Genomic DNA, 27,302 nt, shown 5'->3' with positions numbered 1-27,302 from the left:
AAATCCATTAAAAATCCATATAAAAAGCCAACGTTTTCTAATAATTTTACTGATAAAGAATAAAAAGACAGTTTTCATAAAGTTCTGAATTTTACCCATCTGACTTAATTTATTAATTCACAGAACAGTGATGAAGTACCAACCATATACAAGGAAATACTCATCTGTTGCTTCAAACACAGATAAATATATAATTATAATACAATGTGATTTGTAAGAATTGACATATGAAAAGCTGTAAGTGAGGACCAGAAAGGTTTTATTGAAGAGGGAAAATAAACAGGAGAGGTCACCAGTAAAAGAAACAGGAAAAAACCATTTTCTTAAGCGATTAGAATGTGAGCACAAAGATTACATAGATTGCATCTAGGTGCCTTGAAAGGAAAAGTACAAACTTTTAGGAACTTGAGGAAAAAAAAGCATAAAATACATGGAAGCAAGTAGTAAGAGATAAGTCAGGAAAGAAATTCTGAAGAACCTTGAAGTTTACACTAAAAAGTTAGAGTTCACTGCCTAAAGGCAGTGACTCTTAGACATGGGAGTAATAATTACATTTGCGCTATATTTTTGGTTTTGCTTTTAAATCTGAAAATGCTTAATTTAAACAAAGTTTTAAAATAGTATGAGGTCCATATAACATGAAAGAAGAAATCAGGGAAATATCTTAGGGGAAAAACTACTTTTAAAATACCCATTATGTCAGAGTGATATCAGTATCATAGCTGAATGAGATGTACCTTGTTGCGTCTGCCCACCTACAACAAACTGGCATCTATCTACCCACGGACAAAACTGCTTTTGCAGGAGCTGTGGGGACCTAGCACCATATTCCAAGGGACTGAGGAAAAGTCTTGCCTACCTGTGCATCAGGTAACAGGCATACATACTACAGTCTATCTGTGGACCTAGCAATAGCCCATAAACTGCCTCCAGTCCCTCCCTCTCAGCCACATCTGGGAGTCCCTCCCTAGAAAACACTAAGATAATCACCCGCAGATGAGAGAGCCTTTTTGGAAAACGAGGTGTTCTGCAGAGAATTTCCAGCATACCACTGGAGCAAAAAAATCAGGTTTGGACATACTGAAGAGGTAGTCATTAAAGACTGGAGGAGGTAACTGCTACTTCAAATGCAAAGACAGCAATGCAAAATTGCAAAGAATATAAAATATCAAGGAAATATGATACCACCAAAGGATCACAATAATCTTCCAGTAATCAATCTGAAACACATGGAGATCTGTTATTTATTCAAAAGAGAATTCAAAATAGCAATTTTAAGGAAACTCAATGAGTTACAAGAAAACACAAAAAGCCAATTCAGTAAAATCAGAAAAATACTATATGAATAAAATGAGATGTTTAACAAAGAGCAGGAAATAGTAAAAAATAACTAAACAAAAATCCTGGAGCTGAAGAGTATAATGAATGAGATGAAAAAAGCAAGAGTGATCACTGACAGGAAAATGGATCAAGCAAAAAAAAAAAAAAATCTGTGAATTTAAAGACAGGAACTTTCAAATAATGCAATCAGCAGAGAACAAAGTAAAAGAATGAAAAAGAGAGAGGAAAGACTATCTGATTACAAGTGAACCCCCATAAGGCTATTAGCAATTTCTCAACAGAAACCTTACAGGCCAGGAGAGAGTGGGATTATATGTTCAAAGTGCTAAGAGAAAAAGACTACCAATCAAGAATACTTTACTCAGCAAAATTATCCTTCAGAAATCAAATCAAATACATATATTTGATATATACCACATTAACAGAATAAAAAAATCATATGATCATCACAATAGGTAAGGAAAAAGCATTTGACAAAATTCAACATCTTTTCATGATAATAACTCTCAATAAAGTGGGTACTTTCTGAAAAATATGTATAGTAAAAATTACAAAACTTTGATAAAAGAACAGCAGAGACACAAGCAAATGGAAATATACCCCATTGTTTAGGGATTAGAAAAATCAGCATTGATAAATATCCACATTACCTGAAACCACCTACAGATTCAATGCAATCCTTGTCAAAATTCCAATGACCTTTTTCACAGAAATAAGAAAAGCATTCCTCACATTTGTAAGGAACAAAAAAGACCCCAAATAGCCAAAGCAATCCTAAGAAAGAAGAACAAAGCTGGAAGCATCACACTTCCTGGTGTCAAACTATTACAAAGTTATGGTACTAAAAACCGTATGAACTTGCATAAAAACAAACACAAAGATGAACGAAACAGAATCAAGAACCCAGAAATAAACCCATGCATAAAGTCAACTAAAATTTGTTAAGAGACCCAAGAATACTCAGAAGAGAAAGGATAATCTCTTCAATAAATGATGCTGAGAAAACTATATTAACATCCAAAAGAATAAAACTGTACCGCTACCTTACACCACTCACAAAAATTAACACAAACCCAAATAAAGACTTCTATGTAAAACCTTCAATCATAAAACTCCTAGAAGAAAACAGGATAAAAGCTCCTTGACATTGATCTTACATATGATTTAGGATATGACATCCAAAGTACAAGCAATAAAAGCAAAAACAGTGCAATAAACAATGTTTCTGCACAGCAAAAGAAACAAGCAACATGACAGAAAGGCAACCTATGGAAAGGATGAAAACATTTGCAAACTACAAATATGAAAACATCAGTATCTAAAATGTGTAAGGAATTCATACAATTCAATAGCAAAAACCAAATATAATTAAAAACCGGGCAAAGCACCTTAATAGACGTCTCTCCTCAGAACATATTCAAATGGCCAGCGGTACATAAGAAGGTGCTCGATATCACTATTCACCATGGAAATGCAAATCAAAACTGCAGTATATAGATATCACTTTGACCTATTAAAATGGCTATTGCCAAAAAGACAAGAGATATCACTGGCAATGATGTACAGGAAAGGAATTCCTTGTACTGCTGTAGGACTGTAAATTGGTACAGCCACTATGTAAAACAGTATGGTGGTTCCTCAAAAAAACTAAAAATAGAACCTCCATCTGATCCAATAATCCCATTTCTGGGCATATATCTTAAAGACATGAAATCATTACCTCGAAAAGATATGTACAGCCCTATGTTTATTGCAGCATTATTTTCAATAGTCAAACAACCTAAGCATCCATCAATGGATCAATGGATTAAAAAATATGGTATATATTTACAATGGAATATTTTCAGCCACAAACAAGAAGGAAATCCTACCATTTGTGACAACATGAGTGAAACTTGAGGGCATTATGCTCAGTGAAAATAAATCAGAAACAGGTAGATAAATACTGTATGATCTGACTTATATGTGGAATCGTAAAAAAAAAAAAAAATTCACAGAAACAGAACAGACTGGTGGTTGCCAGGGTTAGGAGGCTGTGAGAAATGGGTAGATACTGGTCAAAGGGTACAAACTGCCTGTTACAAGATTAACAAATTCTGGGGATTTAATGTGCAGGATGGTGATTACAGTTAACAATACTATATTATATATTTGAAAGTTGCTACAAGAGTAGATCATCACAAACAAGAAATGATAATTATGTGAGGTCATGGAAGTATTAACACTATTGTGGTAATCATTTTACAATATAAAAGTGTATCAAATTAATAGAGGTATACCTTATAGTTACACAGTTGTATGTTAATTATGTCAATAAATCTAGAAAAACTTCAAAAATTCTGAAGTACTCATATGTCATATATATCACTCAAAAATAGCAACAATCTGATTAGCTATGCTTTTGTTTGAAAAAAAAAAAAAAAATGGTTTGTGGCGCCTGCATGGCTCAGTCCGTTAAGTGTATGACTTTGGCTCAGTTTGTGATCTAATGGTTTGTGGGTTTCAGTCCCACATCAGGCTCTGTACTGACAGCCCAGAGCCTGGAACCTACTTCCGAATCTTTGTCTCCCTCGCTCTCTGCCCGTCCCCCACTCTCACTTTGTCTCTCCAAAAATGAATAAACGTTAAAAAAAAAAAAAAATTAAAAACAAATGATTTGGATACTCTTAGCCTCGTATCTAATCCTGACAGAAAAAACTAGGGGATTTTCCAAAAAGAAAATTATAATTACTTTTTCATGGACTAAATGCATGCAAGAGAATATTATTACCATACAGCTACATACATTTCCAAAAACAATGAAATTTCCCAGATTATTTAGGACTTAAACATGAGCCCTTAAGAGCACCAAAAACAAAAACAAAACTAGCAATTGTTTTCTCAAAAAGCTGTTGTACAGGTAACTTTTCTAGTTGAAATAACATCCAAGAAAAGAAGAATCTTTCTGAAAGCAATTATCAAACAATTCCTCTTGACCGAAACTTCAAAAATGAATCTGTAATTGGAGCGCCTGGGTGGCTCAGTCGGTTAAGCGTCCGACTTCGGCTCAGGTCACGATCTCACGGTCTGTGAGTCCGTGAGTTCGAGCCCCGCGTCGGGCTCTGGGCTGATGGCTCAGAGCCTGGAGCCTGCTTCCGATTCTGTGTCTCCCTCTCTCTCTGCCCCTCCCCCGTTCATGCTCTGTCTCTCTCTGTCTCAAAAATAAATAAACGTTAAAAAAAAAAATTTTTTTTTAAATGAATCTGTAATTATAGAATTTGAAATAGCTTTCATTTTGAACACAGTGAATAGAAGCAGCTTTTAAATAGAAAACATCTGGTGAAAGCCACCTCAAACTTAGAAACACAAAAACAAAAAACAAAAACAAAACCCTAACATGTAGCCATGGCAACAAGAAGCCACCAGAATCAGTTTTAAATGTGTTAATCAATGCCCACCAGCCTTACTCACCAACCAATCCATTTCAGCCCCTTCCTTCTGAAAGACAGCCAATAAAGGACAAAATCACTCCAACATATATGCCTCAGCATGCCAACCAATCCACAACAGTCTCACCCAAATAACCATGGTACTTCAGATGATGACAAACCATTTAATTCTCTGAAAGTCCCCCAATCCTTAAACTCCACTCTTCCCCAAACCCTGTATAAGAATAGCAGACTGCTCTGTTAGAAAAGACTATACCTAACCAGCATAGCTCGCTCTTATTTGTAAGTGATAAATTCCAACTTCATCTTTTTATTTCAGGTATTGAGGGCTCATAATCCCTTGGCAAGAATTTTTAAAGTCCTATAATAATTTGGCACCATGTTTTAGTTTCCTTAATAAATATAAAGGAAGTTTGCTATTCCTTTGATACATTTTACCATAATTAAAACTAACATAAATATAACTAAAAGAAAAGTAGCAAGTAAACACAATATTGGGCCCCCCAAAATCCAAAAAATGTATATAACTGGCAGGTTTAATTGTCAGAATGAACCCACGCCAAACTTTGTAAAAGTGAGAACTAGTATTATGTTAAAAACAATATACACAGGTTAAACTCCGTTCACTCAATAAACATTATTGAATAAGCACTATATATACTAGAACATTTTCTAGGTACTGAGGACATGGCAACGAACAGATAACAATCCTACTTATGAGTGAAGTAAACATACAATAACAATAAACTACATAGGCAAAATATACAGTATTAGAGGAGAAAAACTAAAGCAGACAAATCAAATTTTGATGTGTTATAGGAAAAAGGTAGTTGAAATACTAGTCAGGATGGCCAAGAAAGGCCTTGCTGAGAAAGTGACATTTAAGCAAAAAACTGAAAGAAAAAACAAACAAAAAGGGAAAAAGCAAGCCATGAGGTATCGGAGGGAAAGCATTCCAGATAGAGTCAACAGCAAGTACAGAAGTATGTCCGAAATACTTAAAGAGTAGTGAGAAATTCAGTATGGCTGGACAGAATGAAAGGGGTAGAAAATAGTTCAAATCAGACAGAAGGAGACACCTGAGAGGAAAAGATCTTATATAGGACTTGTCGGTATTAGGAAGAGTTTTGGCATGTACTCTGAGTGAAATGGGAGGCAATTAAGTTTTGAGCAGAGGAAGGACACAATCTGACTTACATTTTAATAGAACCAATGTGTTCAGAATTAGAGGAAACAGAGTAAAAACAAAAGAAGAAACAAACAAACAAGAAGACCAATTAGTTACCTATTACACCAATATAAACAACAGATGACAGTCTCTTGGTCATGGAAGATATGTTTGGATTCTGGATATATTTGAAGGAAGACCTGACAAGATTTGCTGACAGATTAGATGTGATGTGTATGAAAAAGAGAAAGAAAAAGACAAAGAAAAAGAAAAAGAAAAAAAAAAAAAAGACAGGACTCAAAGATGATACCAAGTTTTCTAGCAGAGCAACTCATGGAACTGTTATTAACTCAATTAGGAAAGACATGAAAGGCAAATATTAAGAAAGAATATCAGCAGTTCAATTTTGGACATGTTAAGTTTGCAATAGCTATCCAGAAAGAGATATCAAGTAGGCAGTTTGATACGTGGGTCTGGAATTATGGAGAGAGATGCGGGCTGAAGATATAAACTTAAGGATCATTAGAATATACAAGATAGTAAAAGTCGAGAGAAGGAAAATCAAAGGCAAATTCCTGGAAGACATCAATGGTTAAAAGGTGGAGGACGAGGAGAAACAAGCAAATCAGGCTGAGGTGTACAGACTAGAAAGGCAGCGGGAAAATCAGGTGAGTGAGTGATATCCTAAAAGCAACATGGAGACAGAATTTTGGAGGAGAGAGTTTTCCATTGGGTCAAATATTGCTGAAAGGTTAAATAAAATGAGATGTATGAAATTATGTTCAGATTCATTAAAGTGAAAATCAGTGGTAACCTTGAAAAAACAATTCTGGAGTAGTGAAGATTGGAAAGGGAAAATTGCTACAATGAATTCAAGAGTGGATGGGAGGGAAATCAGGATCAAAGAGTGAAGAAGGCTCTTTAAGGATTTATAGCTAAGTGGAATGATCATCGTTGATCTAATTTTCTATTGCTGTAGTTTTCAATTCTTACATAAGGATTATGTAGTATTTTTGTAATATTTTGAAGTCTTAAAATTGCATATATGTAACACTAGTCTTTTTTTTTAATGCCAGACCAAGATGCTAAATAACTCACAAAATTATACAATGAGAAGACTCCTTAAAATTTTCTAGATATATATTATATAAGCTGATTACCATTTTTCTCATGCTTAGAAAGACCACAGAAAAACTAAATTTCAAGGGCAGTATTTCATGCTTGACAAAAATTATTGACCTCTAAGGGCACCTGAATGGCCCAGTCCATGAAGTATCCAACTCTTGATGTCGGCTCAGGTCATGATCTCTAGGGTCATGAGATCGAGCACTGCATCGAGCTCTGCAATGACAGCATGGAGCCTCCTTGGGATTCTCTCTCTCCCTCTCTCTCTGCCCCTCCCCCACTCATGTGTGCATGCTCTCTCTCTCTCTCTCTCTCAAAATAAACATTTTTAAAAAGTCACCCTAACTCTAGGATATTTTATACTATCCAAAGTAATTAGCATATTAAAATTTTATACACAGAACTAAAAGGGGGTGAGAATGCAGAAAATATTCCTACTTTGTAAACTGAATTGTCATAAATTGCATAACATGAAGGCACTGTTGAAAAATTTGGTGTAAAAATTTGGTGTGGTGCATGTTGAAATATGTTCTCTTTAAAAAGGAAGGATAATGGCATGCAAGCAAGGTACCTTTATAAAAACGATTCACTGCATTATCAGCATTTTTGTTTATAGCACAGGGGTCATCAAATGTTTATGTAGAATATGAGACAAGTTGCCATGTGAAACCTCTTGGCAATATTCAGATTAAGTTGAGGGTCCAACATTTGAGCACTCATGCACTGGGAAACAAAACCAAAAATCTAATAACTAGCAATTTTGTTGGTAATGAAGTAGACTGCCAGTGTAGCAGGGAACTTCCTTTTGCAATTCAGTAGATATTAAAAGTATTCTAACAAAATGTGCATAAGACATGACATCAAACCAAATGCTTTAAATATACTTTGTTAAACCATCAGTACACCGTAAACCAAATTTCATTTTTTAAAATGGTCACATACTTCATTATTTTATAGAAGTGAAAATTTACTTCCTTATTAATGGATACTTAGCCTGTGTCTGGGGCTCCTAGGTGGTTCAGTCTGGTGAGCATCCGACTATTGATATTGGCTTTGGTCATGATCTTGTGGTCGTGAGATCCGAGCCCTGTGTTGGCCTCTGCGCTGTTACCATGGTGTCTGCTTATGATTCTCGCTCTCCCTCTGTCTCTGCCCCTCCCCAATGCACACATTCTCTGTCTCTTTCTCAAAATAAGTAAATAAACATTTAGGCTATCTTCAATTTTTTGATATGGGAATGCTATAATAAATATCCTTAACATATACATGTAACATATTTATGTAAGTAACCTTAAAATATCTATCCTATTTTGTATACACAATAAATGTCCTTACAGTGTGTGTGTGTGTGTGGTGTGTGTGGTGTGTGTTTATAGAAGTCTTGTTTTCCTGGAGGATCCAGTCCTGGCAATGAAGCCACTGGAATAACGGGATGACCTATCTGAAAATTTTTTTCATGTTTTATCATTTATTTTTGACAGTGACAGAGACAGAGCACAAGCAGGGGAGTGGCAGAGAGAGAGGGAGAGACACATAATTTGAAGCAAGCTCCAGGCTCTGAGCTGTCAGCACAGAGCTTGACGCAAGGCTCAAACTCATGAAGTGTGAGATCACAACCTGAGCCGAAGTTGGACCCTTAACCAACTAAGCTGCCCAGGTGCAACGACATATCTGAAATTTTGAAACACACTGCTAAATGACCCTTCAGAAAGGATTTACCAACTTCATCTAGCCACAGTAAATAAGAATGTCATTTTCCTCACATTTCCTAACTTTGATTATTTTTTATTTTTTTTTTATTTTTTTTTAAATGTTTTTTATTTATTTTTGAGACAGAGAGAGATACAGCATGAGCAGGGGAGGGGCAGAGAGAGAGAGAGACACAGAAACCACAGCAGGCTCCAGGCTATGAGCTGTCAGCACAGAGCCTGACGCGGGGCTCGAACTCACAGACTGTGAGATCATGACCTGAGCTGAAGTCGGACACTTAACCGACTGAGCCACCCAGGCGCCCCCCCTTTGATTATTTTTTAATAAAATATTTATCACTATGACTGCAAAAAATGGTATCTCATTATTTACATTTTTCTGATTACCACATAGGATGAAATATCTCCACAAAAAATACAAAACTTGTTCATCATGAACATTAGCTCAAACTATAAAAGTTTGTTGCATAGGAAAATAACAATTACCTACTATTTAAATATTGCTATGGCTTACCTATCAGAATCTTTATTTTCTGTAATAGGAAATTGATGGTTATCAGTTTTTCCATTCTTTCTTTGTTGAATTAATCCAGCAGCCGCAGCATCATGTATGTTTTCTGATACTTCCATGTCACTACTTCTGTGCTTCTTTTTTTCTTCAACCTTTAATGGAACTTGATACTAAAGGTAATTGTTACTTTAGTCAATAAAAAAGAAGTTTTTTCATTAATTTTATCAGTTGACAGTTTGTCATAATTTTAATTGATAAACATTTTGTGTTTAGTTTATCATTACACGTAATTATAATTTTTATAAAGTCGGCTTCATTTCTGTTTGAATAAAAAAAGCAGAATTTTCCAAAATTTCTAAAAGGGCTTAATTTTGTACTCTTATTCATATCCACACTTTGCTACCGAAAATTCCCCACCCCACCACCACCCCATCTGACCAAGAAATACAAAGAAATAAAAAGACAAAGACAAAATTTGTCCTTTCCTATCCTTACCACCTGGGTTTTACACAACAGCCAGATTTAAAACATGTGACATTGAGGTGCTCCAAAAACAGGAAGCTTTCCTCTTTCTGCACAAAGCTATTCTTTCCCTGGCTGCCTTTTATAATTCTTTTTAATTTGGATCCCAAGGTTCTCAAAAAAAGTAACAGTGTTCCCTAAAATTTACAAAGGAAGGTTTGCCACAACACAAAAGGAACAGAATGAAAAGGATGTCAGGCTGGAATTCTGGGAAATTAGTAATGCTCTCCGAATTTCACATTCAATAACCATAAAATTTTATAGGGAGAGGGTATAAAAGTAATTATCAACTTTAAACCCATTTTCTACTGATAATTCGAGTAAAACTAAAAAAGGTTAAATTTGTCCAAAGTTCCTGAAGTGGCATTACCTAGCATTTTATGGCACCAAAAGAGATGATACAATTCTTTAATGCTGAATCAGATAAATGACCACAAATTCATTAAATTAATAGGATACCTTAAAAGTATGACTTTGGCACAGTAAATTAATACCTTCATAGGGGATGAGAACATTAGCTACTTTTTCTTTTAAAGAAGGGTATCTCTAGATTTTGTCTATTTCTAAACTCCACACATCTCAAAACTCAGTTTTCTCCCTTGGAGTTAAATACTGAAGGTTTGCTGTTTATGCTACCTACATGGTAAAAATCATACATGTCAAAATGTGTCATACTTTATTAAACATAAAGTCAAAGTTTGACTCAACAGAAACATCTGAGAATGGGGATTAAAAAAGTGTGGAAAAAAAAGTGGTGATAATACAAATATTTGTTATTAAAACTATCTCAAAGTGGTCATGTTGAAATCTAAGTTCCAAGGTTGTGAGTAAAGCAGAGAAGACTGCATGTATTTGTGGGGAGTAAGCTTAGGAATTCCCTGAGCCTGCACTGATGGGTTAACAAGACATAAAGAATTACAAAGCCATAGGATGCTCACACCCAAGTTTGGGTAAACAAGATTAGGCAAATAAAATGAGAGAAGTGGGGCAAAGGCCCCCATACAAAGGTGTATGAGGTAAGCAAGATTAGGTATTCAGGGCAAAAATGCCCCCCAATTTAGTATTATAGCAGAAAGCTGCTTTCACAGGAAGGAAGGACCAAATTAGGTAAACAGGTAAATAGGGCTATAGGCTACAGGCTGCAGGGTAAAGATGCCCAGAGGGGAGCTAATTAGCAAAAGAAAGGTGCCTTGTGGATCCTGAAGTAGCATCTGTCTTATCCCCAAGACTAGCTAAGATAAACAGATAAGGTGCTCAGGTGGGCTGTTAACAACCATCTGCCAGGCACCAGGATTTTGTTTTATATTGACCCAAACCCCTAACACCCTATATCTTCAAACCCCCTTTCCCTCATGCCCATGAGTTCATGTTCACAGATTTACTGTCTCTTTGTGCACGTCAATCACCATGTTTGGAAGCCTTCTGATCCTAATAACAACAGAGCAAGGACCCTTAATTGGGGCTCTTGTGTTCTCCGGACATTAGCCATCTCTCCCATTTTAATCCTGCATCCCGCTGTCTTGCTAGACAAGAAAGAACCCTAGACCCAGGGTCTACTGACACATACTGAAGCAATTTTGGCTGGGAACATTTGTTTATATTCCTTCTCTTAGTTATCGCTTCCTTCCCCTTTTATTGTTTATGGAAATGCAATTTATATTTAAGCCAATAGATTAAAAAAACCTGGAGGTTGTTTTTTAAGCAGTGTCTTTATGATTATTCTGGTTCATGAGGTCACATGGTACTTACATAGCTAATTAGTTTCCCAGTTCATATGCTACTTGGAAGACTGACACAGAAACTTTAAGGAAAACAAATCATAATGTTTTCCTGAACTCCTATTTTTTAGATAGCAGAAATAATCTATTTCCAGACACAATTACTTATTTAGACAATTCCATTTTATACAAACTCCTTTTCTCTTAAGTGGAAAATCAGAATGGATCGGATAATTGCTAAAAAGAAAAAATAAGAGTAACAGCAAGGGGGACCTCTATCTCTTTTGGAAGTTGAACTTTCTCTTTTTCCAAAGCCAGGAACTCTACTTGTGACATGCCTATCTCATTCTTAAACCTTTGCGTATCTTGATGTAATTCTTCACTTAGATATACTTTAGATGCTGGAAAACTAGATGGTGAAGAAGAACTCACAATTTCTAATTCAGACTCAACACTTTTATAGTTGTAAGTACTGTCATTATCTGCATATAATGGCTTCTGGAAAAAGTCTTGTATTGGTTTTGTTTTCTTGTGTTTGTGACAGCAGAAATATCATGCCTTTTTGTTTGAAGCACATGTTTCATCACATCGGAGCAGGCAAGCCACAAACCAAAAAGGCTCTCTGAATCACTAGAGTGAGGTATATGTCCAATGTCTAATTTACAGTCGGTGGTATTTTGGTCCGTATTTTTTGCCATTTGCATGTCAAACTCTTGGCCTTCTTTCACTTTAAATGTAACTAGTGGGTTCCTTACTTTTTTATTTTCTATACCATTATAAAAATTCTCATTGTTGTTAAAAAGATGCTCAATGTCTGGTTTGTTCTCGTCTTCATAGTCTGATTTACTTTCTTTTTTTTAATATGAAATTTATTGTCAAATTGGTTTCCATACCACGCCCAGTGCTCATCCCAACAGGTGCCCTCCTCAATGCCCATCACCCACCCCCCATCAACCCTCAGTGTATTCTCAGTTTCTAAGAGTCTCTTATGGTTTGGCTCTCTCCCTAAGATGTTTTTTTTTTTCCTTCCCCTCCCCCATGGGCTTCTGTTGTTTCTCAGGATCCACAGAAGTGTGAAAACATATGGTATCTGTCTTTCTCTGTATGACTTATTTCACTTAGCATAACACTCTCCAGTTCATCCACGTTGCTACAAAAGGCCATATTTCATTCTTTCTCATTGCCAAGTAGTATTCCATTGTGTATAAAAACCACAATTTCTTTATCCATTCGTCAGTTGATGGACATTTAGGCTCTTACCATAATTTGGCGATTGTTGAAAGTGCTGCTATAAACACTGGGGTACACGTGCCCCTACACATCAGCACTCCTATATCCCTTGGGTAAATTCCTAGCAGTGCTATTGCTGGGTCATGGGGTAGGTCTATTTTTAATTTTTTGAGGAACCTCCACACTGTTTTCCAGAGTGGCTGCACCAGTTTGCATTCCCACCAACGGTGCAAGAGGGTTCTTGTTTCTCCATATCCTCCCCAGCATCTATAGTCTCCTGATTTGTTCATTTTAGCCACTCTGGGGTGAGGTGATATCTCAGTGTGGATTTGATTTGTATTTCCCTGATGATTTACTTTCATTTAAAAAAAAGCATAGAAGATGACTGGCAAGCATATTCTGGGGACCCAGAGTATGAATGAGAGAGAATGACATTTTCAAGACTAGTCTCTTTTTGTTCAGGAAATGCCTGAAATACTATTGAGACAGACACTCCAAATGCATCTTCTTCCTCACAATCAAGTAAATTCCTAGCAGTGCTATTGCTGGGTTATAGGGCAGATCTATTTTTATTTTTTTGAGGAACATTATTTGTCCAATTAGAAGGTATTTCCTTTAAGTTGGCTCCTTCTTTAGAGTGACCATGTGGTGGTTTTTCTTCAAGATAAGTAGGAATTCTGTATTGTTAACAAATTTCACCAAACTTCTGCTTTAACTCACTGGTAATGAGTTTTTAGCTATTTTTCCCACTCTAATTTGCCTTGTTTGATCCACATTTCCTCCAAGTTTTGCATAGAAGCACGTCCTGAATATACAGATATATCATGCTCTCTATCACATTCCTTATTCATTTCTGGTTCTTGAGTCATTTTTTGCAGATGCAAAAACGGACAATTTCCTTGTTTTGATTTTCAGATGTCTTTTCTGCCGGGATACATGTTTGTAAAATAACCTTATCCTTAAGTAATCAAGTATGGACAAAGAAAAATTAGAAAATAATCAAAATTTAACTGTTAAATTTTTTAATCTATGTTTAGCTGTTCCCAAGTCACTGGATTGTAACTTCCTGTAAGAAGTGAAAAATAACTTGCCTTAGCCTAAGACAGAAGAAAAACATGAACTCATAAACTTAATTTTGTCAGTTTTTTGAACTAAACAATTCATTACATGTTAAATCTACCAAAAAATAAATTAGATGACTTTTAATGTTGCAAACTTTAAAAACATTTTACCTTACCATCCCTTAAATAATGAGCCCTAAAGTGCATCTGAGTATTTTTTTAAAGACTAATAACTAGAGAATAGACAAACTTAAAATTATTAGCAGCCAAAATCAATTAATATCAATGAGAAAGAAAATTCAAATTGTCTACTATAATGGTGGTGTAAATCAATACAGATTATCTACTTTACCTAGCTCTGATATATTGTAATGTCCACTGAGAGTGGATAAGAAAACTGTTAATAATACTTACTGAGCTTCTATGCTGAAATAACTTAAAAACCTATTGTGTATAACCCATCCTATAAGGTGTGATTCTACAATAGGCAGTTGTGTTCATTTTATGACCCCATTCTCCGAAGTCAACTACAAAGAGACCAAAGTTGGAATATACATCTTTAATCTTGGCATTAGTGACTGGCAATATGAAACTGCACATTTTGAACCACTGAAAATAATTACTCCTTCTACATGAATCTAAGTCAGTGGTCATCATTGTTATATTGCTCATAATTTCAACTGCTTAAACATATGATTCAATATTTGATGTTACCTTCTTTATCATGTAAGGAAGTTACAATAATGGAAGAAGCAAACAAAATTCAGGAATTTTTTTTTTTGCCTCAATTTCAAGGATAAAGTTTAGCTATAAGTTACTATAAATTCTAACAATATTTTGAGTTTTGTAACTTATAAAATGTTATAAAAACTAAATACTAAGTTATAATCTATCAACTTCAAATGCTCATTCAAAAGATAATTTCAGCCGTGCAGCGTTGGTGGTATAGTGGTGAGCATAGCTGCCTTCCAAAAGATAATTTCACTTGAACTGTATCACATTATCAAAGCAAGGAAAACAATATAAAATCGGAAATTTAACGTTTTACATACCTGTGGGTGGTTATTTTCACTTCCATCAAGCCTTTCTCGCTCTTCCACTGATGTTAATTCTAAGTCTAGGTCTGCTGACAAATATATACATTTAGTTAAAATGGATTACTCAGAATGGTTAGATAAAAGCTATAACCTTCATAAAAATAGAAAATAACATTTTATCAATTGAAAGCTTAAATTAATCTTTACCTGAATATTTACTTTTTTTTTTTTAATTTTTTTCTAATGTTTATTTATTTTTGAAGGAAAGAGAGACAGAGCATGAGCAGCGGAGGGGCAGAGAAAGAGGGAGACACAGAATCCGAAATGGGCTCCAGGCTCTGAGCTGTCAGCACAGATCCTGACGTGGGGCTTGCACTCACAAACCAAGAGATCATGACCTGAGCTGAAATCGGTCGCTTAACTGACTGAGCCACCCAGATGCCCCCTGAATATTTACTTCTTTAAGAAATACTTATAATTATCTAAAACTTCAACAAACCATTTGGGAAATACTAGATGTCACCAGCTTAAATGCATACAAACATCTCAAAGATTCATTCACAAATCCATCCACCTAACATCAATGAACAAAACAATCAGAAACAAAACAAAAATTTTAAAAAACAGTAGAAACGTATAAAGTCACAACAGACTTGTAACAGTACCTCTTTAATAACACACTAAGATTCAACTGCAACATTATTCATGGTTTCCAAAATTACTATTACTTTTTATGCTTTTATCAGTGTATACCCTTTCTATAGGTGTATGTTCCTGATAAGTAAACATTCCTGAAACGTTTTCCTCCACTACTTGACAATTTTCTTCCCATCTTTTAGGACTCAGACTGCTTGCTATGTAGAGTCATCCTTGTTAATGGCTATCTTTCCCCAGATAAATAGGTGTCTCTTTCTCTGGGGCTACCTTAGTACTTTATAGATTTTTCTAGTGTATCTTCACCACCTGAACTGTAAATTATTTCTTTACGTATCTTCTACTTTTGCTCCTAGACTGTATGGGATAATCTCTTAAATCATCTTTGTGTCAACAGCCTTTATTTATTTTATGCAGTAATTATTTACGGAGTTCCCACTAAGTACTAAGCACCTAGGTTTAGAGAAACATGTAGATAAAAGGTGTCAAGAATGGCTTTTCAAGAGAGAAATGACTGAGCTAAGACTCCAACATTGAGGTTAGCGAGATTCAAAGAAAAGGCAGAAAAGAAGGGGAGAGCATGCAAGGCCTTAGCAAGACAGGGAGAGAAGCACATGACAGGGTAACTATTTGTCCAAAATACAGGGATCAAAGAGGAAGACATCACCAGTAGTTCAGAATGCCAGAGAAAAAAGCAGACAGTAGAAAGGTGTAAAGATGGAGAGTTAGGCAGAAGTCTAGATTATGAGAGCCTTATATATAATTTTAAGATGCCTGGACATAAATATGTTTTCAACAGTAGCTCATGGTCCTCTTTGCATTTGAGACAAATCACTCTAAATACTGTGGGGAAGGATGAATTTGAATGGCATAATAATAAAAGATGGGAGATGAATTAGAAGGCAGTAATATAAAATAAAGATGATGCACATCCAAACTAACAGAATGGTTCCAGAAATACTCAGGATATAAAATTATTAGGACCCAGCACAGACTAAATCTGTATTAAATGAATAAACACACAATCTTCAGTCCCTGGAGAACTAACTCTGTTCATAACTTTATAAAAAGGCATCAAGTAAGAAATGATCTATATGAACTGGTTTAAGCTGCTTGTATTTATTTTGTAATTTTTCTATTTCATATCCTTCTATGTGTTACAGAAGCCTGTGTAGGTGTTTTGTTTTGAAAGTCCTGCCTCTGGGATCTACCAAGCTCATGAAGAAGTAACAGCAAACAAGTCACCTGTATATTAAATAACTTTGAATTTATAGCCTATACTCACTACTCTAGGAAAGAGCTCAAAATCTTTTGAGAATACATGTTAATTTTAGAAATCAAGAAAGAAAAGAACATAAAACTACAGAGGTGAAAAAAATATTGTACAATTTATTAGTACAGACCTGATCAAATGACTGAAAAGGGACACTGGTACATAAAGTAGAACACACATTAGATGTCATTAATCAATAGACTGAGTATCTTAGTAGAATTAAAATTGGTTTTCCAAGGGGCGCCTGGGTGGCTCAGTCGGGTGAGCGTCCGACTTCGGCTCAGGTCATGATCTCAGTCTGTGAGGTCGAGCCCCACCCGCATCAGGCTCTGTGCTGACAGCTCAGGGCCTGGAACCTGCTTCAGATTCTGTGTCTCCCTCTCTCTCTGCCCCTCCCCTGCTCATGCTCTCTCTCTCAAAAATAAATAAAAATATTTAAAAAAAATTTTTAAAGATACTATTTAAAAAAAATTGGCTTTCCATATATTATTTTTAAATAATACAGCACTCTTTAAAACCAATATTCCTTGTGAACTATTTATTCATTAAAAATAATAAAACAAGGCGACAGACTATGTGTACATAGCTGAGAAGATGATACTATGTGATAAATTCTCAGTGATTCAATTGAGAAAGCCAACACTAGAATAAAATCATAGAAAATATAGGAAGTATTTTAATATTTTGTTTGGGAAGGTGCTTTTTTTGTTACAGTGATTATAGTATGACCGATATTTGTGAATTTAGAGCTATAAAAATAAAGCTAAGAAACTATGTTTTGAGTAGTCAATCTTTGGATCTGTACCTAGTTTTTCCAACTAGTCCGAAAGTTCTAAATATAATCCTGCTACCCATTCTCCAGTGTACACTAAATGCTAGCCTAAAAGAAATTAATTTCTCCATGTCTCTTTGCTATCTGTATGTTGCTTTAGTCAAAGGAAGAATGCAAATGTATTGCTAAAAGTACTCTGGTTGTGGGTTACGTAAAAAGAATAAACACAAATTAAATTTTGCCACAAAATTATTTTCGAAAAACCACAACTATGGTGAAGCCACGAAGAGGTTGAATTCTCTATGCTTCATTACCTTCTTTGCTCTCTCTGTTTTCTGGTAACTGTGATTCACTCAGGTCATGGAGTGTACAATTACCTAACAGCAGCACAGTTCCAATATTAATCTTTTCTTTATCTATTAAGGTTATCGGTCCAGAATCTGTGGATGCTGACTGATTTTTGATCATTGGTTGTGATACAAATGTGCATTTATCATCAACCTTCAAATTCTTGGATGTTTGACAAGTCTCATTACCGAAGGTCAAACTAGTAGACTCCCAATCCGAAAAATCTGAAAACAAAGTTTCATTTATTAGAACGTAAATAGTAATACATACTTGACTAATTTGTATCAATTCTTTCCTCAGAGAAGCAGTTCCATATCCTCCTCTCCCTCTAAACACACTACTACTCCTTCAGAGCTTATTGTATTTTACATGTCCTATATTTGACATTCACATAGATAAATTTAACTAGTCTCTCATTTTTTCTTTTTAATTCTCTACCATTATATACTTTGATTCATTCAAGCAACTCTATTACATATTCTGTATCTCATAAAAGCTTTATTTATTAATAATTAAGACTGCTCAAGGTTATGAATATTTTAGTAACAAAATCTATGTCTAACCATTTATTTTATGTTTAAATATGCACTGTGTGTTCTAAAGACATGGGTTTTAAAAAAAACTTTTAATGAATGGTACTACTTTAATCACAATGAAATGGTCTTTCCTCAATGTACCAATATCATCAGAATTCAATTTTTAAGCCTTGGCTAAACATAAATTTATATGGAAACAAAAGCCTTGAGTGACATAATTGTTGCCATGTAAAAACAGGATAAGTCTCAGTCTACACTAGATCCAAAAAATAGTGCCATGAGACAGAAAATGAATATGTAACAAAAATATGTATTTTTTTAAAAAAAGCAAGATTGTCTGATTTAAACCTCTTAAGACAAGTGAAAGAAAGAAAATGCAGAAGTGGAACTTAAATGTCCATTTCATCACAAAGGCCCCTTTATCATTTCACATCCATGAACCCTGTATATGGTTTAAAACAGTTCTCCAGTGTCATCTGAAAATCCCTGGAGTCCCAGATCTATCCATTCAGGCAGTCCAAGAGGTCAAAACTATTTTCACAATAATACTAAATATTATTTGACATTTCATTCTCATTTTCATATTAAGTGTACAATGGAGTCTTCTAAAGATATGATATGCAATAGTATCACAACTGAGGGTCATAGCTCTAATGGCTAACAGAATATATGACTGTGTATACCTGTATTTTAAATGTTTCAGGTTTAATTTTTAATATTGTAAATACCAACATATGCAACCCACTTAAACAGAAGTTCTTTGGAATTCCCAATAATTTTTAAATGATATAAAAGGACTATGAAGCCAAAAAGCTTCAGAATTACTGTTTTAAAAGATTGTATCTACTAAATATAAAAAATAATTACTTCCCCCATTTTTAATAATCAAAGACATCATACATACATACACAGATACACAAATACACACAGTCTGTTAGCAGAACATATTTGGCTTAAAATGTTATTTAGATAACATGAAATCAAGTTAAAACACAATGGACATGTTAACAAGTGAAGCTTTACTCTAGGTAAAGGTCAGAATTCAAACAAGCATTTTGCACACTGGAAAAATCTAAGAGTCTAATAATTAATATTAGGAATATTTAAGATTCCAAAATAAAACAAGAAACATGAACTAAAGCTTATATTTTTTAAATCTCTTTTTCCTATGCTTGTAAATATCTTTTCTTCAAACATGGATACCAACAATGACATCTACCTTATTTATGTCAAATCCTTCAACTAAATGTGCCACCAAAAAAAATTAGGAATGAGAGCATTTCAAATATTTTAGAGTACTTCTTTCCACTGTTAAATTTGTATTGTAAAATTTACCTGATCTGGATGTCTGTATATCTTTCATTCCTACTGTTTTATCAGAAAAAGAATCTTCCACTTCAACGGTAGGCTGAATGGGTATTGAAACAATATGATTAAGACATAATGTACATGTCACACAGTCTGTAGTTAAAAATTCAGGATAAAAATATAGAAGTTTTACCTTCAAGTGAGGATATTTTTCAGGAGGATCTAAAAAGCAAAAGGGACAAATAGTCAATTATATGTAAATATGAAAGCCAACTATACACTCATGCAGTTAGTACTGAGCAGAATCCTCATGCTTCGCTTTGAAAATGATTACATTAGGTTTTGGTGTTTTATTTTTGGGGGGACAGGAAGGTGGGTTAAGACAGTGACAAGACAGAAATATGAACACATTATACATACTGAAGAAAAAATAGGAATATAGGCTCCACAGAACATGCAGTTAGGATGTCAAAAGTTAAGATTATGTTTCAAATGACTAACTAAAATAGAAAAGTGCACATGTACCAATGTGAACATGCTGACTGATGTAAAGAAAAGCAATCTTGAATTAGAGGAACAATTCATGACCCTGAGAGGATAAATGTGGAAGCCGATAGCAGAATGCAACAGCATACCCTTAATGTGCAGTACAGCAAAATCATTTATACCATTATACTACAAGTATTTACCATGTTCTTCAATTTGTCCTGTAATTTAGTCAGTACACAGTTGTGATGACGGTTCAGTTGAATGCATAATTTCTTTCTCATCAGAGCAAGTGTACTGAATTGATCAGCTTGGATATATACTTGTAGAATAACAGTTAATAAAAGTATTCATTTTTGTTCATACCCATGTGGGTTACTGGTATGCCTACATTTCTTGTATCCTCTAGTTTAGCCATCTTAAAGTTTCTTGATCCACTCATGCAAGAAGGTATATAAAACACATCTAAGAAATAATGTATAATAAGCTTTTAATATGGAAATATGATTACCAAAAGGGAAAAATAAAATTAATTGCCACAAAATTTTTAGATACCAAAAATCTTTTCTGTTTCAAAATCAGCATCATATTTACTGAAAATAACCATTTTAGCATTTAGGGAATTAACCCTATCACTTCTTTTGTTTCCAAAATTAGTTTGATTTGGTAGATCATATAAGCCTTTAAAAAAGTCTTTTACGAAATAGCTATCATATCATGGGGTACCTAGGTGACTCAGTCAGTGGAGCATCCGACTTCAACTCAGGTTATGATCTCATAGTTTGTGGGTTCAAGCCCCGCACTGGGCTCTGTGCTGACAGCTCAGAGCCTGGAGCCTGCTTCAGATTCTGTGTCTCCCTCCCTCTCTCTGCCCCTCCCCTGCTTGCCCTCTGTCTCACGCTCAAATAAACATTAAAAAATTTTTAAAAATAGCTATCATATATTAGCTGTCTTAAAAAAATAACAGCCAATGCTTCCATATTCAAATTAATCTCATTTGAATAATGAATACCAATGCAACATGTATCTTTGATGTCTAAGAAATCTGAGGAGGATAAATGAGTGGCTAGGTTTTACCCCAATTCTAGAACTTCACTTGCTTTTAGTATTCTTTGGAGTAGCTGTGATCTAATCTTCTGATTTAGTGCACATGTACTCCAGCCATCTAACGTGAATTCTCTCGAGTTTCCTCCTCAACTCCAAAATTTCCTAGCTAACACACCATGCATTTCTCTCTCTTTCCCTTCACTAGTCCTCCTTCTCAACAGTAATTTCTGGATCTATGGTCTTGAATGTTCCACTTTTATATTCTTGTTATAGATTATCTCTACCACATTTTTCCTCTTTGTTTAGCAGGAGTATCTTACATCTATACCCTCTATACCCACTATCAACTCCCCCAAAATGTTTATTCATTTTTGAAAGACAGAGAGAGACACAGCACAAGCAGGGGTGGGGCGGAGAGAGGGGGTGGAGACACAGAATCCGAAGCAGGCTCCAGGCTCCAAGCTGTCAGCACAGAGCCTGATGCGGGGCCCGAACTCACGAACCGCGAGATCACAACCTGAGCCCAGAGGCCGACGCTCAACCGACCAAGCCACTCAGGTGCCTCCAAAAAATTTTGTTTTTAATGTATATCTTTGACACAGATAGAGACAGAGTATGAGCGGGGGAGAGGCAGAGAGACAAACACACAGAATCTGAAGCAGGCTTCAGGCTCTGAGCTGTCAGCACAGAGCCTGACATGGGGCTTGAATCCACGAACTGAGATCATGACCTGAGCTGAAGTCGGACACTCAGCCAACTGAGCCACCCAGGCGCCCTAAAAGTCATAAACTTTCTAATGGAACTTTTTATCAGAGCTATAGCTTCCTTGATGTCTCCCTAACTGACCCTCCTTCCAATTCTCTTATTTTGCACTAAATGATAACTCTCTTATGAAGTACCTCCAATTTGATATGGCATTAAGGTATGTACATTTATCACTGACTATAAATGCGTAAGTTCATCCATGGTAGATAGGACATAACTCTGCATCATCAGCTGTCAGTCCTTAATGTCTTCCAACAAAGAGGATAACAGTAAGAGTGGGAAAATTTTGGTATGCTACTCTGACAAATTCTAGTACTGGAAGCTCACCTTACAGTATTCCTACATTTCAAATAGCCTGCTATTCCTTTTAAAGAACTAGTGTATTTTATTTACCACCTTCCAGTAGAAACACTATAAACACCTGCTTACTTTCCTTCATTTATTCCCTGTAGTCTCCACTGTTCTCATCATTCCCTCTTTGGCTCTTTTCTTATTTCCTGAGGTTCCTTAGGTCTTACAGTATCTTGAAAGGGAACTAGTCATTTAGCTCCTTTGGTGGCACTCTCAATTTAATCTGTTGCTGACACCACATAAGATACAACTTACCTCCTTTTCACATCTCTTTCTCTTTACTATGCATTTAATAGGTGATTTTCTTTAGATATTAGAATATATCAGTATTCCTGTTTTAAATCAACATTCTGTCCAATGACCTCTTAGTAAAATACAGTTCTTACCTTCTACTTGTCCATTTAATATACTTTGCCCTTTCTGATCCGCAGCTCCAGATAAATGAGGAACATATTTGTTTGGACTCTCAGACATACTCTGTTAAAATTAGCATCAATAATGAGTTGCGTAAAGATTTCCTAATCCTTTTCTAAGAAAATATCTGAATTTCCGATTTTAATAACAATCAGACTTACAAATAAGAAAAACATATTGAAAACCAAAACATTTAAATAGAAAACCTCATATATGCTCTCTTGATTAAGTGTACCTTTTAATCTTCATTTGGCTATTGACTCTGTAAACTGAACATGGAAGGCGAGAATACTTTCATAGACAGAAGACTGACTTATATGCACATTTCAAAAAGGAACTAACAAAACACCTTATTTTGCATTCCCGATCAAAATAAAAGGACATTTAAAATAAGTATTTAAATAAATTCTTCAGGGGCGCCTGGGTGGCTCAGTCGGTTAAGCGTCTGACTTCAGCTCAGGTCATGATCTCACAATGCGTGGGCTCGAGCCCCACGTCAGGCTCTGTGCTGACAGCTCAGAGCCTGGAGCCTGCTTTGGATTCTGTGTCTCCCTCTCTCTCTGCCCTTCCTCCACTCACGTGCTCTGTCTTTCAAAAATAAATAAACATTAAAAAAATTTTTTTAAACAAATTCTTTAAAAGTATACTTGCTATAAATTTAAACTGCTTCTAATAGAATGGCAGACATTTGTTTTAGTGTTAATTGATATCTAATATGATAAGAAACTTTGGAGTATATCATGTTGAGTATAAACAAAACACTGTTGCAGCTGCTGCTTCATTTAGGTAAACAAAGGCTTGAAATTTTTATTGATGAAAGAAGGGTTGGATCGAATGGCAAAGTAGTAAGAAAAACTTTTCTTAAAATTATGGTTAACTAATAGTAAAAAAATTTTAGATATGGGTATGAAACTCTTCAAAAAGTGTTGTTAAGCTTTTAAAAGGCAAGTATAAGAACATTTATTTATTAATCACCTAAAATGTGCCAAGCACTTATCTCAGTATGCACATTTTCTTTTCTACACACAACAATGATTATGATGATGGAGTGGGTCTTCCTACTTCTTGGTCACTCTAAGACATTAGAGTAAAATGATGATCCGTGGTTCTCTCTGTCCAGAATGTCCCTCGCCAAGATCTTCACATGACTGGTCCGTCTCATCTTTCACTTGGCAGCTTTTGCCACACTCAGATCTTTTCTGACTACCAAAATTCCTACTCCCACTCTCATCCTCATCCTCACTGCAAACTCCCCCAATATTCTCTAACCTAACATTCTCCATTTTCTTTCTAGGAAGCATTTATACTGACTTATAACGGATTGCTGTTTACTTACTTTTCTGCTCCGACCACTAAAACCTAACCCCTCAACTTGTACACTCAGTATCTAACTGCTTGGTACACAGTCAGTATATAAGGACAAATTTATTAAGGTCAAAACATTTGCAATAATCTCATTGAGAAGATCTCAAAAGTACCAAATCACTATACTGTTGACCCTTGAACAAACGAAGGGTTAAGGGCTCTGATGGCCATGCACTTGAAAATCCACAAATATCAAAAACGTAGCTACTAATCTACTGAATTTCCTACTTTAAAAGCAATTAGACGAGGCACCTGGGTGGCTCAGTCGGTTTGGTGTCCAACTTCGGTTTAGATCATGATCTCACGGTTCGTGAGTTCAAGCCTCGTGTCGGGCTCTGTGCTGACAGCTCAGAGCCTGGATCCTGCTTCCGATTCTATGTCTCCCTTTCTCTCTGCCCCTCCCCCACTCACAATGTGTCTCTCTCTGTCACTCAAAAATGAATAAACGTTAAAAACTTTTTAAAAATAAATAAAAGCAAAAGCAATTAGACTTAAAAATCGAAAAGTATATATTAAAAACCAGAATATTAAAGCAGAAACCCTCTAATCTACCTGTTAATCCTCATTCAGCCATTAACTCTGTAAATTGAGCATGGAAGGTCAGAGTTACTATAACGAAATGCTGACCTTACCAGTAATATAAACAGTCGATTAACACATGTTTTCTATGTTATATGTATTAAATACTGTATTCTTACACTATAAACTAAAGAAAAGGTTATTAAGAAAATCGTAAGGAAGCGGTGCTGGCTGGTGCTGTCGGTTAAGGGTCAGGCTCTTGACTTTGGCTCAGGTCATGATCTTACAGGTCGTGGGTTCAAGCCCAATGTAAGGCTCTGTGCTGGCAGTGTGGAGCCTGCTTAAGATTCTCTATCCCTCTTCCTCTACTCGCATGCTCTGTCCTCTCTCTCTGTTTCTCAAAATGAATAATAAAAAAAGAAAAAAAATCGTAAGAAAGAGAAAATACATTTACAGGATGGTACTGTATTTATAGAAAAAAAATCTGTATGTAAGTGGACTCCCACACTTCAAACCCATCTTGTTCAAGGGTCAACTGTATACACATATGATGTCTCTACTAATAGATTACTGAAACTTAACACAGCCCAAATTAGAAAATCAAAAACCCATTCTAACTTTCCCATTCTCTTCTGGACACTACTGCCATTTTATTGGCCTTCAGACATCTTCACATAAAAAAAGTATTCTTGGAGAGCCTGGGTGGCTTTGTCAATTAGGCGCCCAACTTTGGCTCAGGTCATGATCTCACAGTTCATGAGTTCAAGTCTTGCACTGGGCTCCCTGTTCTCGGTGCAGAGCCTGCATCGGATCTTCTTTCCCCTCACCCCCCCTCTCAAAAATAAAGATTCAAAAAAAAAAAGTATCCTCAATATTTAGTAAGTCACTAAATACCACTGTGATCATTTTGTCTTCTATTTCTATAGCCCCCTTTACAGTTTTCAAAGCGTTACCACATCTGTTCATTACACAAAACCAAGAGACGAGTATTAGTACCATCTTTAGGAACGAGGTCATTGACATTGAAACAAGTTAAACAAGTTTTTCCAAGATCCCACAGCTAGGAAGTGATGGAACCAAGATGACAGCATGTCTTTTGACTTCAAATACAGTGCTTGCGGCATTATGCAGCAGCTGCCTGTGTCTAAGAGATCAGGCCCTTTTTACCTCTATCCTTAGTTATCACCTTAGAATAGGTCATCATTACTTTACTTATATTACTATACGTGTGCCACAATGTTATTTTAACTATCCAAAAAGGGTTTTATTATTAAAGCACCACTAAACCAAACTGTGGTTATCATAATCCCAATGCTCCTTGTAGATCTACTTGGCAATCAAATACAATATTTTCAAGTCCCAGGCATTATCTTTTGAAGGTTCAAGTTGTAAAACACCATAATCCAAACTCTTTCTGGATGTCATTAGGAGTTTGACACATCCATATACACCACAGAATCATACATTTGGCCATAGGTTGAGTATTTCTTTAGTAATTCTTTAGTTTAGATAACTTAACTTCAAAACCCAAACTAATTCCCTCTAAGCCTTAGTTTTCTGTACTAATACTAAGCAACTTTCATTAAGTTTGCAAGAGAACTGTATTATACTGTATTGTCATAATTAACACATAATTATTTTATCAATTATAGGTAAAAATATAAGGAAATGGTTTCTATGGGCAAATGCAGAGATGAGAGAATAAAGTCAAAGCATCTCTTTGATGTTTTAACATCACTCAATGCTTATATTTAAAAATAATAAGAAGACAGTACCTCAGGATCAGAAGGTGATTCTACATCTTCCTCTTCTCCTAATCCTAATGCTGACATCATATCTATAAAATACAGATGAATTAATGAAAACATGTTACTATGAATTTTAAACACATAGTCTATCTCCATTCATGAATATTTCAATAAAATAAAAGCAATAGCAGAAAGGATGTTCAGGGAGTTGATTCTCAGGAAGAAAAAGGTGGTAGTACTTGGGATACTTATAAAGAAAGCAAAAGACACATAAAGATAGCAACAGAAAAATATCTTAACGAAAAATGAATAATATATTTGGACCTACATACTTTCAGATTTTTTTCATACTAGCATTTAATCATAGAAAAACAACTCACAGAGATTCACTAGCTTACCACTTCTGTAATTTTTATGCACTCCACCAGAAGTCAAACTGTCATTAACTGTTTGCTCTGGTGGCACATTTTCAATAATACCAATACCATCTTCCTTTGCTTCCATTGCTGACTTTGCTGTTCCTTCCTATAAAAACAACACAAAACAAAAACCCAGCTTCAGAAAAACATCACATTAATTCATTTGGTCACGCACTCACCCACTCAGAAAGACAAACACATACTATATCTGTCAAGTTATAGGCACTATCCGGGGAGGAGCTGGAAATATAAATAAAAGACAGAGTCTGTTCTATAGGCTAGTAGTGGTAGAGATGCATGAAAACAGGTAAGGACAGAAAAATATCCACTAGTTCTACAAGTGAAGTGAATAACGCACAGTGAACGCACAAAGGAGAAAACACTTACATTTGGGAAGCTCAGCAAACTCTGGGAAGATAAGGCTGTATCTTAAAAGACAGACAAGTA

At 35.4% G+C, this 27,302-nt stretch overlaps 1 protein-coding gene and 1 pseudogene across 9 annotated transcripts in view; both read right to left on the bottom strand.

Moving 5' to 3' along the window:
* The window catches only part of ANKRD26 (ankyrin repeat domain 26), a 114,489-nt gene that overhangs the window by 41,011 nt on the left and 46,176 nt on the right, over positions 1–27,302 (bottom strand). For 7 of the 9 annotated variants that reach the window (XM_078450317.2, XM_078450322.2, XM_078450320.2 and 4 more), the window contains 9 exons: positions 26,835–26,961; positions 26,464–26,525; positions 22,777–22,867; positions 20,594–20,692; positions 19,935–19,963; positions 19,769–19,841; positions 17,864–18,121; positions 14,866–14,939; positions 9,286–9,452 (listed from right to left, as the gene is read on the bottom strand). In XM_078450317.2, the coding sequence (XP_078306443.1) occupies positions 9,286–9,452; positions 14,866–14,939; positions 17,864–18,121; positions 19,769–19,841; positions 19,935–19,963; positions 20,594–20,692; positions 22,777–22,867; positions 26,464–26,525; positions 26,835–26,961 (980 nt within the window). The remainder of the gene's footprint in view (positions 1–9,285; positions 9,453–14,865; positions 14,940–17,863; positions 18,122–19,768; positions 19,842–19,934; positions 19,964–20,593; positions 20,693–22,776; positions 22,868–26,463; positions 26,526–26,834; positions 26,962–27,302) is intronic. The other 2 variants (XM_078450318.2, XM_078450321.2) reach the window with 2 other exon arrangements.
* Positions 12,273–14,690, bottom strand: LOC132694995 (putative coiled-coil domain-containing protein 144B; annotated as a pseudogene).

Source organism: Panthera onca, chromosome B4 (genome assembly GCF_046562875.1).
Source record: "Panthera onca isolate mPanOnc1 chromosome B4, mPanOnc1 haplotype 2, whole genome shotgun sequence".
Taxonomy (NCBI): Eukaryota; Metazoa; Chordata; class Mammalia; order Carnivora; family Felidae; genus Panthera; species Panthera onca.
The sequence above is the reverse complement of the archived record's forward strand: the minus strand, read 5'-3'. Positions and strand labels throughout refer to the sequence as shown.